The sequence below is a fragment of the Topomyia yanbarensis genome, chromosome 3, assembly GCF_030247195.1.
Source record: "Topomyia yanbarensis strain Yona2022 chromosome 3, ASM3024719v1, whole genome shotgun sequence".
Lineage (NCBI taxonomy): Eukaryota > Metazoa > Arthropoda > Insecta > Diptera > Culicidae > Topomyia > Topomyia yanbarensis.
This window is the reverse complement of record NC_080672.1, coordinates 341,275,226-341,289,105: the sequence shown is the minus strand read 5'-3', so window position 1 is coordinate 341,289,105 and position 13,880 is coordinate 341,275,226. Positions and strand designations below refer to the sequence as shown.

The following is a 13,880-nucleotide window of genomic DNA, read 5'->3' as shown; positions in this document are numbered from 1 at the left end:
CTAACTACATGAGCGCGTGAAGAATCATGAGACAATAAATTACCGGATCCAACCATTTGATTAATTAAATAACATAATATCAATTAACTTTGAACTTTTTTAGGCTCAAAGTCACGTCCTTTCCGGTGACACTTTCAGTGTCATCAAGAAAAGATTAAACGCAGCCAATTTTCCGCATGGCGTACCATACCAGTGACATTGAAAGTCATCTAAAAGCAATTAATTCGTGCACAATTTCCATCCACCCACGTGCCCCAAACGACGGACGAGGAGACGAAGTCTGGGACGATCGCCATCGGTCACTTCGCATTAACCCGCGGGCATCAGCATTTTTCTACACGCATGAAGAGTTCTGAAACCGAAAGCTCCGACGCACCACAGTTCGTGGGTGTAGTTTGTTGATGGTTGCTGCCGTTTTAATTCTGCTATACCAATACCAATGGGGTTGTGGTGGAGAGATCTTAGCTGTTGTAGACATCAGTACCAGCCAGAGACTTATCTTTCCAATCAGAATAACACCATAACCTTCATTTTCATGCAGAAGTACGAGGTCATCGGTGCGTCGCTGGCGGTTTTGTATTTTTTAATCAACTTGAGAATTCCTTGTGCTTTCGCAAAATCAAAACATTTAATACTATTGTAAACTGTACTATAGTGAGCGTAGTAGTTATTTGGAGACGTTCTTGATTTATAGCGACAATGAGAAAGTGTTTTTATACACGTTATAAAGAGGTTATATAATACCTACATATATGATGGTGTGCTGTAGTATCGAAAAGCTAAACAAAAATTCTTTAATTTTGCATTACTTATAAATGAAATATGTAGGATTCGCTAAAATTTTGAAAAAAAAATCCATGGCCAGGAAGGCCGAGTCTCATATACCAATCGAATCAGCTCAGCTGGGACAATGTATGTAGGTGGGTTTTTCCGTGATCACGATTGCCGAAAAACCCATTAACCGATTTTCATTATTTTTTTTCAATTGATCGTAATTAATTTTTCTTGTACCTTAAAGATTCTTTATGCATAAATTTTTGATTTATAGATGAGATTTTTTCATGCATCATTCAGCTTAAAACAGCGATTTTTTAGGAAAAACGTTCCCGAACACAGGAAAAAATTATTATTTCAAGAGTGCCGATTCAAATGGTCCTTAGTGACAAATGTAAACAAACTGAGTTATTTGCAGCACAGCATGTGATTACAACATAGCTAACGAATACCGAAAACCAGGATTCATTATACCCAGTATTTATCAAAATAACAAGCATTATATAAAAAGTCGCAAAGTTTTCATGATCATATTTTGAAATTTTGCACTTGAGACCTTTTAAAATGAAAGGACCTATGCGTGAAACATTTCAAAACCTCTGCAAATGTTCATGGGCGCCATGCAAAAACGACGCAAGATTCATTTCATTCTATGTTTTTCCCACTGCACATAGGTACCTAGTAAAAACGTCCTAAGCATCAAAATAAAAGAAATTATTTTCTTCTGTTCATGCGACTTATTTTGGAAGTTAAATTTGAAAAGTATAATAAATTAAATGATAATTGGAAAGCTTAGTTATTCTAAAATAACATGCCATTCGTTGGTTTTAACCACTTCCAGTCAATGGTTTGTTAATATAAACTAAAGTTTCCCGCATTTTTTTCTGCAAGACTTCTGATAAATCCAGTGCAACTATTTACCATAGTAATAAAGAACATTCGTATTCGTGCTCATTTTGTCGAAAACTTTGAAGAAATTCAATATTCGTCGTAAGAGCTACCTTTGCTGAAAAAAGCCTTATGTGCAGCGTCGTATGATTCTTAGGCCCGAAAAAAGACCTATGTGAAAGGTCCTATAATTTTCAAAAGGACGCATAATTCTAAAGCGCTTAAAAACTACATTAGCACTAAACATTTCATGTTTTTAGTATTATTTACCTAAAGAGCGTATTCCTTAGACCATATTGGCATAATTGTTCCATCAAAACAGATATTTGTTCTCTAATAAGGATTTGTTTTAGGTCCATGAAACTTCAGCCTCGCTTTTCTCAGTTTGAGCTCAACGTCACTTAGGACCTTTTGAATAAGTACTCTTGATTTATCATAATCCTTATGATATGAGGTATACTCATATACTATCTATTATATTGATCTATTTGTCTTCAATCGTGATCACCGCAAACCTCTTTAATAAAAAAGGGTTTTAAGGAAAAAGTCATAACACCACCAATTATCAATATATTTTTATAAATTTATGCTTGTTTATTTAACTGAAAATGTTCTTCCAAAATACTGTAAGTTTGGTGTAATGAAATCATTGCGTTATGCCTTTATGTAAATTCAAACTTTCTTGACATTTTTCGCACAAAAGGGTATGTAATCCCTTAATCCGCCCACCCCTGGGTCGATTTATAGTATCCCCAGGAGTATCTGCTCCAAATTTGAGCCAATTCGGACAAGTCTAGCTACCAGACCAACGTGGTCGACGTTTGTATGGGATTTCTCAACATTTTACATGGAGAAAGCCCACTAAGTTGCATTTTCACCGCTATGTGGCACTTTATACATCACTTTATCACTGCAAGATAATCTATTACCTACAACAACCTACAATCAATTCAACCTTTTTCTTTTTTTAGTTTCATTATATAAAACAAAATAATATTGAAATGTGTAACCCCCTGGTTTTAAGAAATTCAAAATGTAAAACAATGAAAAAATGGCACCTTTAAGCTAACGCGTACGTGCCTTATCAAATAAACAAATTGAAAAAAAAATCAATTCAACTTCTTTAAGAGAATTTATTCAGCTATTATTGAAGTGATGCCTGAGTCTCTTTTGCACGGGGCCTAACAGCACATGGTGGTGTATACGCAGTCGATTCCCACGAACTTGATTTTTTGCAAAATAATGGTTGGGTTTAACTGAATAGTACGTTTGATACTATTTTTGTATATTATATAAGTTATCATTGGCTACAAAATTTTAGTTCTATATTTCACCGCATAGAAGACACTAACACTAACTTTTAAAAGAAGAGAGATGGGATATGAACGTGTTTACAAGAATTACTGAAAAAGAACTTTGTAGAAGACACCTACTTTCTATCTCTTTCCGTTGAAAAGATAAAGTTGGCGCTCTCTATATGATGAAAAGCAGAACCAAAATTTTCTAGGGGACCATCCATAAATGACGAAGCATTATATGGGGGAGGGGGGAGTTTTGTATTTTGTGATGATGTGTGACGACAGGGAGGTAGGGGGTCATGTCATGCTACGTAGCTTTTTTAAAGGGGAATAGGGGTTGACCTGATGTCACGAGAATCTTACCCGTTTCCTCTAACTAACATCGTTTTTGATTTTTTTTAATTTTTCACGGGGACAACGAAGGGGGTGAGGGTTACGGTCAAGCTACGTAATTACCAGGGGTGGTATATAGAAGTTTGTGACGAAATGCTACGAAGGGGGAGGGGGGTGTTAAAAATCACTCAAAAAATGCTACGTCATTTATGGATCATCCCTAGTTAGAAGATGATTCACATCATCTACTAAATTGCAAATCAGTCCCATGAAGATAGGAAATCGCATAGAAACTGGGACAAATGAGGTATTCCATGAGAAACCGGTCGACCACAAAATATGACCATCGTCGATTCGAACGAAACTTTGAAGTTGTGTTCGGTTTATGAATCTCCATTATTTTCTCTGACAATTGCAATATTTTGATATAAGAGCAATTGTTTAAAATGGCGTAAACATTTCTACGTGCATTAAGTTCAATTTTTTTTGTTCGATTACTGTATTTTATACAGCAAAACTTTCTGAGGACGAGTTTGAGAGAATAAATATTTAAGTGCGAAAAAAAAATACACTGAAAAAAAAATTGTGTCATTTTTCAAAAAAAACAAAAATTTGTGTTAAAAATTTAAATTGTAAAAAAACCCATTTTTTTAAATTTAAACTAGTTTAATCAGAAGACTCTATGGTTGAATAGTATTTTGATCGTTTTCGTATAGCTTTCAAATTGTTTACATTATCATCTTGATGTAAAAGAGAAAGTTACAGAAAATATTATGGGCCTTTTGAAAATGTTATTATTGTTGATGGAGAAACGCGAATAACTTCCGAAAAAGCCGTAATAAAACAAAAGAATTATGTTGTTAAAACCAAATTTGAAATATCTCGAGAACTACTACATTTCAAAAAAAAATGTTATAAACATTTCGATTTAAAATAGCGTTTAGAATCATATTCAAAAAGAAAATTGTATTTTTGACGGCAAATAGTAAGAATTATAAATATATGTCAAAAGTTGTTGTTAGGATTTTTTTTATTGAAAGCTTCTCCATGATCCAAATACACTGAACAAGTTTCTTTTACGTCTTTAAAACGATAAACATTAGATTTTTGACATTTTATAATTGGGTAACGCGAATAACTTTTAAAAAGAGTATAATCATACAAATTAACTGTTTTTGTTGGAACAAAATTCCAAATATCTCGAAAACTATCGCATTTTGGAAGATTTTTGTTAAATACATTTGGATTTAAAATGAGAGTTAGAATTATATTCTGTAATAAAATTACAGTTTTGTATGTCAATTAGCATGAAATTTAAAAACATGTATAAAGTTATTGTTAGAAAAACTGTGTTACCGATAAGTTCTCCATCATACAATCACATTCAAAATGTTTCATTTCTCTTGAGGTTTTAATAGACAAAATATAAAAAATTAGAAAAATGGGTTTTTTTACAGTTTAAATTTTTAACACGAATTTTTGTTTTTGTGAAAAATGCCCCAATTTTTTTTTTCAGTGTATTAATATTCATTCTCTCAGATTCGTCCTCAGAAAGTTTTGCTGTATAAAATACAGTAATGGAGCGAAAAAATTGAAATTAATGCACGTAGAAATGTTTACGCCCTTTTAAAAAATTGCTCTTGAGTCAAAAAAATCTTACTGATTGTGAAAAATGTTTAGTCTTCCATACCGATGAAATGTGTAAAGTTTCATAGGAATCCATGATGGTCGATCAGGATTTTTACTATTTTCGGACGAATCTTTGTGGAATTCCTCAAATATGTGATCTTAGGCAGTAAAATTCTTTCAGTTGAACAGAACCGTTACTTTGCAAAAAAAATCGTCCGTGGGAATCGACTACTGATTCACGCGTATGTACTGTTTAGATCCCATACAAAACTGACTCAGACATCACTTCGTTAAAAGTTTAATAACTTCTCCCAAGGGAGTTGGATTGCTGTGTAGTCTTCGACAAAGTTGTAGACAAGCACATTATCATTCTTAATTTCATTTCCTGTGATCAACTTACACACACAGTGCCACCTAGCGGTGAAAATGCAACCTGGTGGGCTTTCTCCAAGTAAATTGTTGAAAAATCCCACACAAGCTTCAAACACGTTAGTCTGGAAGTTAGACTTGGCCGATGTAGCTTAAATTTGGAGCAGATACTCCTGGTGGGACTCGAAATCGACTCAGGGTTGGCTCGGTGGGGTGTCATTTTTTCTTGTTACCCTAATGTGCACTAATGTCATATAATTATCTAGCAATGACTGAACCGATCTAAATGAAACTAGGGTGGATGCTTCTATAGTTGAGGCGTATCAACAGTTGCAGTAGTGTGCTATACACCTAATTACACCGGTTAAATACATTCGTAAAAGGAACGAAGATTTTTGTACAATGCACAAATTCATTTGTCGTTTTCTGCAAAGAAGCGTTTTCGTGCATTACCATTTCATGAACTGAAAAAAATGGCGACTTGATAACCGATAATTTTCCTCATTATATATATTTAATGTATATTGTACGAAATTCGTCGTATTTCATCAATCGCACGATTTCATTTTCAATCACCAAACAAAATTGTCGTATATTTTTTCAACAGACCTTTTAGGATCGATGTTTGAAAACATAGATTTTTTATATCATCACAAAACAGGTATTCTTAGTTTTCAAAGGACATATTTGAACATGAGTTTCATTTAAAATTCAATAGGACTACGAAGGAACACGTGGAAAGTCTCTTTTCAAAATTTTCACCTTCAAACTTCCATATTACCTAGGCAAGTCAAATATATTTCTGCGATATCCAAGGATATCTCTAATTATAGTGCATATAAAGGCTCAGCATAGAATTAAATTCAATTGGAGTTGATGTAGTATTTGTAGTTGTGTAGTAATTTCGTCACATGCTTTTCCTTAGTTTCGAAGTAATATCCATTCATCTTCAGAGAAAGGAGGATTTGAACATAAATCTGTTATTGTTTTCTCATAATACAAACATTTTTCAAATTTTCTCAGGACTATAAATATTTTGTTTGCCAAGTAGGATGTAGTATTAGATTTGTTTCCGTAAGTGGCTCTGCTCTATACTAAAAGGAAAAATCTTTTTATTGGGAAGCTGCAAGCAAAAATAGTTTTGACTTTCTAAACCTTGGACATTAACAAATATTTCAGATTAGTGGAATATCTTATGACACAACTTAGAAATGGATAGAGATAGATGTGAGGCAGTTGCCATGAGCATGAAGAGAGAGAGAAGAGAGAGAGACAGAGAGAGAGTTAGAGAGAGAGTGGGGAGGGGGGCGTATCGAGAAGGATATAATATCATATTGTTATTTTCGTGACATTATTTTTATATACTATGTGATATTTTGATTCCTTGCAAATTATAAATAAACCATCTGGTAATTTTTGCGCCATGACAAGTATAACCTAAATCTTGCAAAAAAGTCAAATTTTCACTAGAATTTTGGGATTCAGAAAAACAGTTGCTCTTGGTAATGCCACGAGTATAATATGAATATAAATTATATGAAAAACCTATTATCTCACTACTATGTTGATTACTTGCCGTCTCTGTATTCATATAGCATTCAACGTCTACCTCATAGTTGAGCACAACGCTTAATCCAACGCTGGAAAACAATCACTTTGAAGTGAACCTACATGATAATTTTTGAGAAATGGTTAATTGATTATTGAGTAAAATCACAAAATGTTTTCGGAAGTGAAAATTGGTAAGTGAGAAGTAAAAATATAAAATGTTTATTATCTTCGCTGTTTGTGAACGAATCTTGACAACATATAGCTTGTTAGAAAGGTATTTTATTGGCTTTCAAATTTTTCTTACGACCAAATTGCTTTGGTTTGACAAAATAACCCATATCTCAGAAAGTTAACAACATATCCAAGAACAAGAGATCCGGATTAAAAACGTAAGAGAGGCTGAACTTCCCGAATCATGACGATTGCCAGTAGTACGTTATCAAAACGCGCCCCGGAGATCCTGCTAACGAAATACCGGTACTGGCTCATTATTGTTGAGACCTACATCCAAGCGGAGTTTAAGCGGTTGCAAGGATAGTAATATTTCACGGGTAGTAAGTTTTCTGTGGGTGACCGTTTTAAACGGAAGAAGCTTTAGAAACGGAAGAAGCCATATGAAATTGTGGTAAATGTAGCAAACAATTCGTGACCAAAGACTCCATAAACGGTTTTAAATTTACAAAACTGAGCGCAGAAGGATCAGCAACCGTTGTTTTGGACCGATCTGGCTTCATTCTATTACTCCAAAACCGTGCAGGAGTGATACACGACTAAATTGAAAGAGGCGAAGTACCAAAAAAACATAGTCAAGAAGTTAAAAAATTGAGAAACGTGCCGAAAACATCTGTATAGGTTCTAAAAGAGGGCATCATTCGCAAAAATCGAGCATTTTATTCAATTACATCCTAAAATTTTCTCAACGCATGTAAACTGAAATACATAAATACATTTACTGAACTACCGTAAAACTTTGTTTTCATTTCGATAACTAAAGGGCGAACACGAAATTATTGCAACACATTCAACAGGGCATAACTTTTTTACCATTGGGTAAAAATCAACCAAATTTTGCACACTTTCTCATTGATGTGTATTGTTTACATGCTGTCAAACTTTAAGACGTGTTTTTCGATTCTACGAAAATGGAGGTGAACCAACGCGAGTCGAGAGAACAAATTCTTTCCAAATACCTGGAATTTCCTGACCTGTCGCACCGGCAGTTGGGAAAAATGTTGAACATTCACCATTCAACCGTCTCCAGAGTGTTGAAGCGGTTCCAGGAGCGGTTGACGTTGGACCACGGCAAAGGAGCTGGAAGGAAACCGGGACCGGAGAACAAAAAGACAGAGGGAAAGGTGAAGCGGATGATTAAAGCAAATCCCAACGTCTCAAGCCGTGATTTGGCTAAAAAGATCGGCATGTCGCAGAGCTACGTTCAGAATGCAAAGAAGAGAGCTGGACTACATACATACAAGGTACAGAACTTCCCAAACCGCGATGAGCGGCAACAATCGACGGCTAAAACTCGGGCACGGAAGCTCTACGAGAAGATGCTGACAAAATATGGCTGCTGTGTGATGGGCGACGAAACGTATATAAAAGCCGATTTTAATCAAATTCCGGGGTTGGAGTTTTTCATCGGCAAGAGCAAGTTCTATGTGGACGACAAATTTAAGAAGAAGAAAATGTCGGAGTTCGCCTTCAAATATCTCATTTGGCAGGCCATCTGCTCTTGCGGACTGAGGAGTGAGCCTTTCGTGTCAAAGGGCACAGTAAATGGCGAGATCTACAAATCTGAGTGCCTCGAGAAGCGCCTTTTGCCGTTCTTGCAGCAGCACGACGAAGCTCCGCTATTTTCGCCAGATTTGGCATCATGCCACTATTCTAAAAGTGTCCTGGAGTGGTATGAGGCCAATTCTGTCCATTTTGTTCCAAAGGACATGAATCCGCCAAAGAGTCCGGAGCTGCGCCCGGTGGAGCAGTACTGGGCAATAATGAAGCGGGAACTTCGGAAGAGCAAGAAGACAGTCAAAGACGAGAAGTACATGCTAAGAAAATGGAAAAAAAAAACTGAGAAACTGGTACCGGATGACACTGTAAAGACTTTGATGGGGGGCATCAAGCGAAAATGCGTTCAATTTTACACTCAAGGCTCCATCGATTAACTTTTCTTTTGATTTTTTATGTAAATATATGTATAAAACTACCCTAAAATTTTGATTTGATTTTAAACATTATAAGCAAATTGGCATGACATTTTCGGTGTCGCAAATTTCGTGTTCGCCCTTTATGGCCGAATTACCAATCAATCTAAAGTGTCGCGATAATTTTCGACTCACCCTTTACTACGATGAACATCTTTGAGCAACACCTATTCACTGATATTGGTGTGTGGTACTGTGATACAATTATTAAATGATCTGAGACCAAAGCGGTTTGAATATTTTAGCACACAATTTAGTGACTAAAGTGGGAATTAAACATGCATAAATATTTATGCGATGAGCACATTTTTAATTGTGACGGCATACATAATTCGATCACTGGGTCGACATAGCAGTGCAATATAACAAAACATATAATAAGCTTACCCTAAGAAAAAATAAACTAGTGAGGTAGTCGGATCATATTAATAAACTTTTGGTGATGATGATACATAAATTATTCTTTTAAATCTAACGACAGTCAATTAACTTGAAATTATAAGGTGCAACAAAATATGAAAATTTTTGAGCTATGGATTCTGCAATGGTTACGAAGATAATGTACAGAGAGACATAGGTAACATATGAGTAACCATATGAGCACGAGCAGGCTTATTTTTCTGAAATCTATTCATTTACTTTTTAGTCGAAGCATATCATCAATGCAAATCATTGAAGCACTATGAACACTAATTATTCTACTGTGCTGTCACTACCTATTGTAAGTCCTAGTTTTTCACAAAAAAAACATTTTCGTGCGTTCTGACATTGGTCGGAGCACGATAAATTCAAGCCAATCAGTAAAACTTAAATCAACAACCAAGACATACGCTGTTGGATTGAATATTAGTGATGTACACTTTTTCACGACTAAGTCGATGCGTTCTCTCTGGCAGCACCGTAATGAACCAGACGCGTGAAGCATACAAATCCACCGAACTAGAACTAAAATATGCACTTCGGCTACCTGCACTGCGCTCTTGTAAACGTGAGATCCACGATGTACATAATCAGCAAGTGTTGCTCGCTACGACGCATAGTTTCCAGTCTGGTCTCAAGTGGATTTGGGAGTTCTTTGGATTGGTGCGGTTATGGTATATTCAACGCATAGCTGCATACTTCTATGTGCATGCCAACGACGAATTTGATTAGGAATTAGGTAAGGCTAATCATCGGAGATGCGAACACTTAGGTCGAAAGAGAAGAGTTCTTGCACCTAGTTATCAAAAAAACACCACTAAACCAACTGTTATCACTTATTCGTCAAGCTAATGCCAGCCGAGGCAGCTGCGATTCAATAAATAGCAACTCAGAGTGTGGCAGTGGAATTTATTAGAGAATTTGATAAACGAACATAACCTTAACACAGCACGGCACAAACTGAACGCTCCATCACTGATGTAGCAACAGGTCCCAATTGAATCGTTTCATCAATATGTATCGGTACAACTTCCAGTCGCATCGATCGAAACCGAAATTAACCCACAGATATGTGTAATGACGGAACAATGTAGTTGGACCTTAAGGGGGTCTATCGGTGCGTTAGTTTTATAAAATGCTATGTTCCTATGTAAATGAAAGACATCAGGATCAAGTTTGATCGATACTAATTATTTCTTCACTATTTAATGGGAATACATTACGTTCGGAATAATATACTATAAAGTTGTCTACTCAAACTATGTAAGGTAATGAAAATATATGGATCTCATTGTTATTTCTCTTTAAAAAACCGATTTTTTTCCATCTAGCAGTGAGATGAAACATTTCTTACGCATATCACTGTTGAATACATTCGTTTAAGGACCTCGCGCGAAGTAGGTAACCAACTACAGGTGGGATGAACACAGTTTAAAGTCTTGTACTAATAAAACCACAAACTGAATAAATTATAGAAAATCAATAAAACAAATAAAATTAAAAAATTAATAAAGCAAAAAAGGAAAAAAAGGTTATCAAGTTCATTAAATGAGTAAAATGGTTAATATAAATCGTATTAAAAAAAATAAATAAATCAAATTAGTTCAACTCGTCAAATGCAAAATTATAAGACAATATTTAAAAAGTTTAAATTTAATAGAATAAAATTTGTTTCAAGCCAGCTAATTTTTTGAAATAAATAAAAGGAATAATTGAACGGAATTAATACAATTAATAAAATAAAGAAACTGGATAAAATGAATAAACTGGGAAAAATCTTAAAATCAATAAAACGAATAAACTAAGGAGCCATCCATATTCCACGTGGACTATTTAGGGGACGCTTGTCTATGGGGAGCGGGATGTGGGTACTTGAAACGTTCACTTGGACTTTTCATTATATTTTTCGATTTGAATGTTTCGTGTTCCACTCGTCTGCAACTGACACCAAATTACTTCCCTTATGCGCAAATTTGTACATCTCATTTTTTTCCTTTAAGAAAAATAAAGGTTGCATTATGTTTATGTCTTTTATAAGAAAATCAAACAAATTCAAGCGCTTACCTTCAAATTTTTTCAAGATTTTGAAATAGTTCAATTGCTTATAACAGCATGCGTAAAAAATTAAAACAACGTTGGCAATTATCGTCAAAAAATCAAGCGAAATCGCATGAAACAAAATCTGACAAAAAAAATCCTATCTGACCATAACGTCGTTCAGAAATGAGATATTGAGATATGGAAATATCAGAAAAGACTAAAGGTATGTATGAAATTCTGTGGTTTAAGTTTGAATAATTTTCATTACGTCCTTCTTCATCATAGTAGCTTAACACATAGGAAAATTTTGTGAAACCCCTTATTGTTGCCCCCACTGAGAGCAAGGAGTGGGTTAAAACTGAAGGGTTCTTTGTCCACCTAGAATATGAACGGCTCCTAAACACAATTAAATGATTAAAATGAAAAAATAACGATAGTAAAAATTTATAAAATACAGTGGACACGCGCTTTTTGCTTCGATTTTATAAGGATCATATGAAAATTGATAGTTGGTAGTTTGATGGGCTCTAGTGGACGAACCAAGTTGATATATTGGGTATATATTTCTCATCTTAGAGATCTGAAAAATGCAAAAATAAAAATATTATTTTTTTAAATTTTGCGCTGTCAGACCCCCTTAAGGGGAACTTAAAGTAAATAATCAGAAAAGGTTGCAAGGCTATATCTAAGGAATAAAAAGACAGAAAAATATATGTCCCGATTTTATCAATGTCCCTGTTTTATCAAAACTAAAAACTCGCCAAGGGGCTGATAAAAACGGTTTTTTACTGTATACAAAATAAATAAAATTGTGTCAAACTAATTACTTGTATGAAATTAATAATTTGCATGAGTGAAAAAATTAATGAAACGAAAGAACTGATTACAATGTATGAACTGGAAAAAATCTATGAAATGCATAAAATAAAAAATAATGCGCAAAATAGGTTAAATAAATGATAATAATAAAATGCATGAAATGAACAAACTGAACAGAATGAATCAAAATATTGAAACGAATAAAATAGATAAAATAAAATCAAATGAACAAACAGAATACGGAATGAAAAAAATATTAAAATGATCACCATAAAAAGATGATCCAAGAACACACGCGAATGTGAATGGCCACAGAGTTACGAAATCGAACTTATTTACGCGAAGTCACATACACGCGACCACACGCGACAAACACGTCAACATACGAAGGCTTAAGCTCTTCGCGATCATCTACGCACACTTACGCGCAAACACTCCGGTTACAATGTGAACGTTTTAGTACTTAAAACGTTTCAAACGCTGTCTCAAACGCGAACCCGCAAACGCGCGCGTTCACGAATCGGTCATGTCCGGGGTGGGTGTACCGTAGTTTCATACTAGATTTTTCTAACCCGAAGAGGCGAACGACCTTAAGGTTAAAACCTCTATAATCTAAAAAAAAGTTCCATGGCGAGATGACTCTAGTGATATGGAAGTACCCATTTTCTTCTAGAATCTAAACCGTACACGAAAATTTAAACATCAGATTCACGGTCCGCGCGCGACCATTCTAGCACGCACGCGAATATGCGAAAAGTAAACGGTTTTAATATAGAATTTATACACGCGAAATTATATACACGTTAGCACACGCGACATACAAACGCACACGCGATCGAATACGTTAGCGTACAAATGCTCGGGCCCTTAGTGATGATACACGCGATCGCGTAGGCCCACGCCCGCACATACCTGAACTGTACAATAAATATCACATTTGGAATCACGGCCCGCTACAATTGGCCTATAGCAGTGTTTTAATGGGCGCCATTGCCCGTCTCGTCTGCAATTGTAGTGTTTGATTCTGACGGAGAGCCCTTCCGAGAATCTACAGCTCCAGTAGGACAACTCTCGAAAAAAGCAAAATATTGTGGGAATTTTTCGGCATAAACCGTGAATAGCACAAAAAAAATCTTGGGTTCATAACGAATCTATTTCTCTAATTGCAGGTTTTTTTGATGAAATACACGACGTACACGATCGTAATACTTCCAAACATCTTTACCCTTACACGCACAATAAAAGAGTCATAACCAAAGTCCCACTAAACAAGGTTCTAGCATGCGTCAAAACTGTTAGTGGTAGTGAACAGAGACATCATATAAAAAGTGGTATTGATGACGTAGACGCTACCATTCGCCCATAGAAACTGTCACACATACGATTACAGAGGCATTTTTCGTTTTGACGCATGCTAGGACCTTCCTATATAAGGACTTTGTGTCATAACTAAGTAATGACACGACTGCAATTTTTTTGAAATTCCGCCATTACACCTCACAGTGGGACGAGCCCGGACTTAAGTCCATATATGAAGGTTATGCGATACTCTGGC

At 35.3% G+C, this 13,880-nt stretch overlaps 1 protein-coding gene across 3 annotated transcripts in view; it reads right to left on the bottom strand.

Moving 5' to 3' along the window:
- Window positions 1–13,880, bottom strand: part of LOC131689337 (uncharacterized) — an 81,484-nt gene that overhangs the window by 14,937 nt on the left and 52,667 nt on the right. The window contains exons 1-2 of one of the 3 annotated variants that reach the window (XM_058974359.1): window positions 10,014–10,250; window positions 6,868–6,958 (exon numbers count right to left, since the gene is read on the bottom strand). The exons of 1 other annotated variant lie outside the window; for it this stretch is intronic. In XM_058974359.1, the coding sequence (XP_058830342.1) occupies window positions 6,868–6,882 (15 nt within the window). In that variant the 5' untranslated portion in view covers window positions 6,883–6,958; window positions 10,014–10,250. Of the gene's footprint in view, window positions 1–6,867; window positions 6,959–9,181; window positions 9,517–10,013; window positions 10,251–13,880 lie in introns of those variants that run through there. One more of the 3 variants, XM_058974358.1, reaches the window with a different exon arrangement.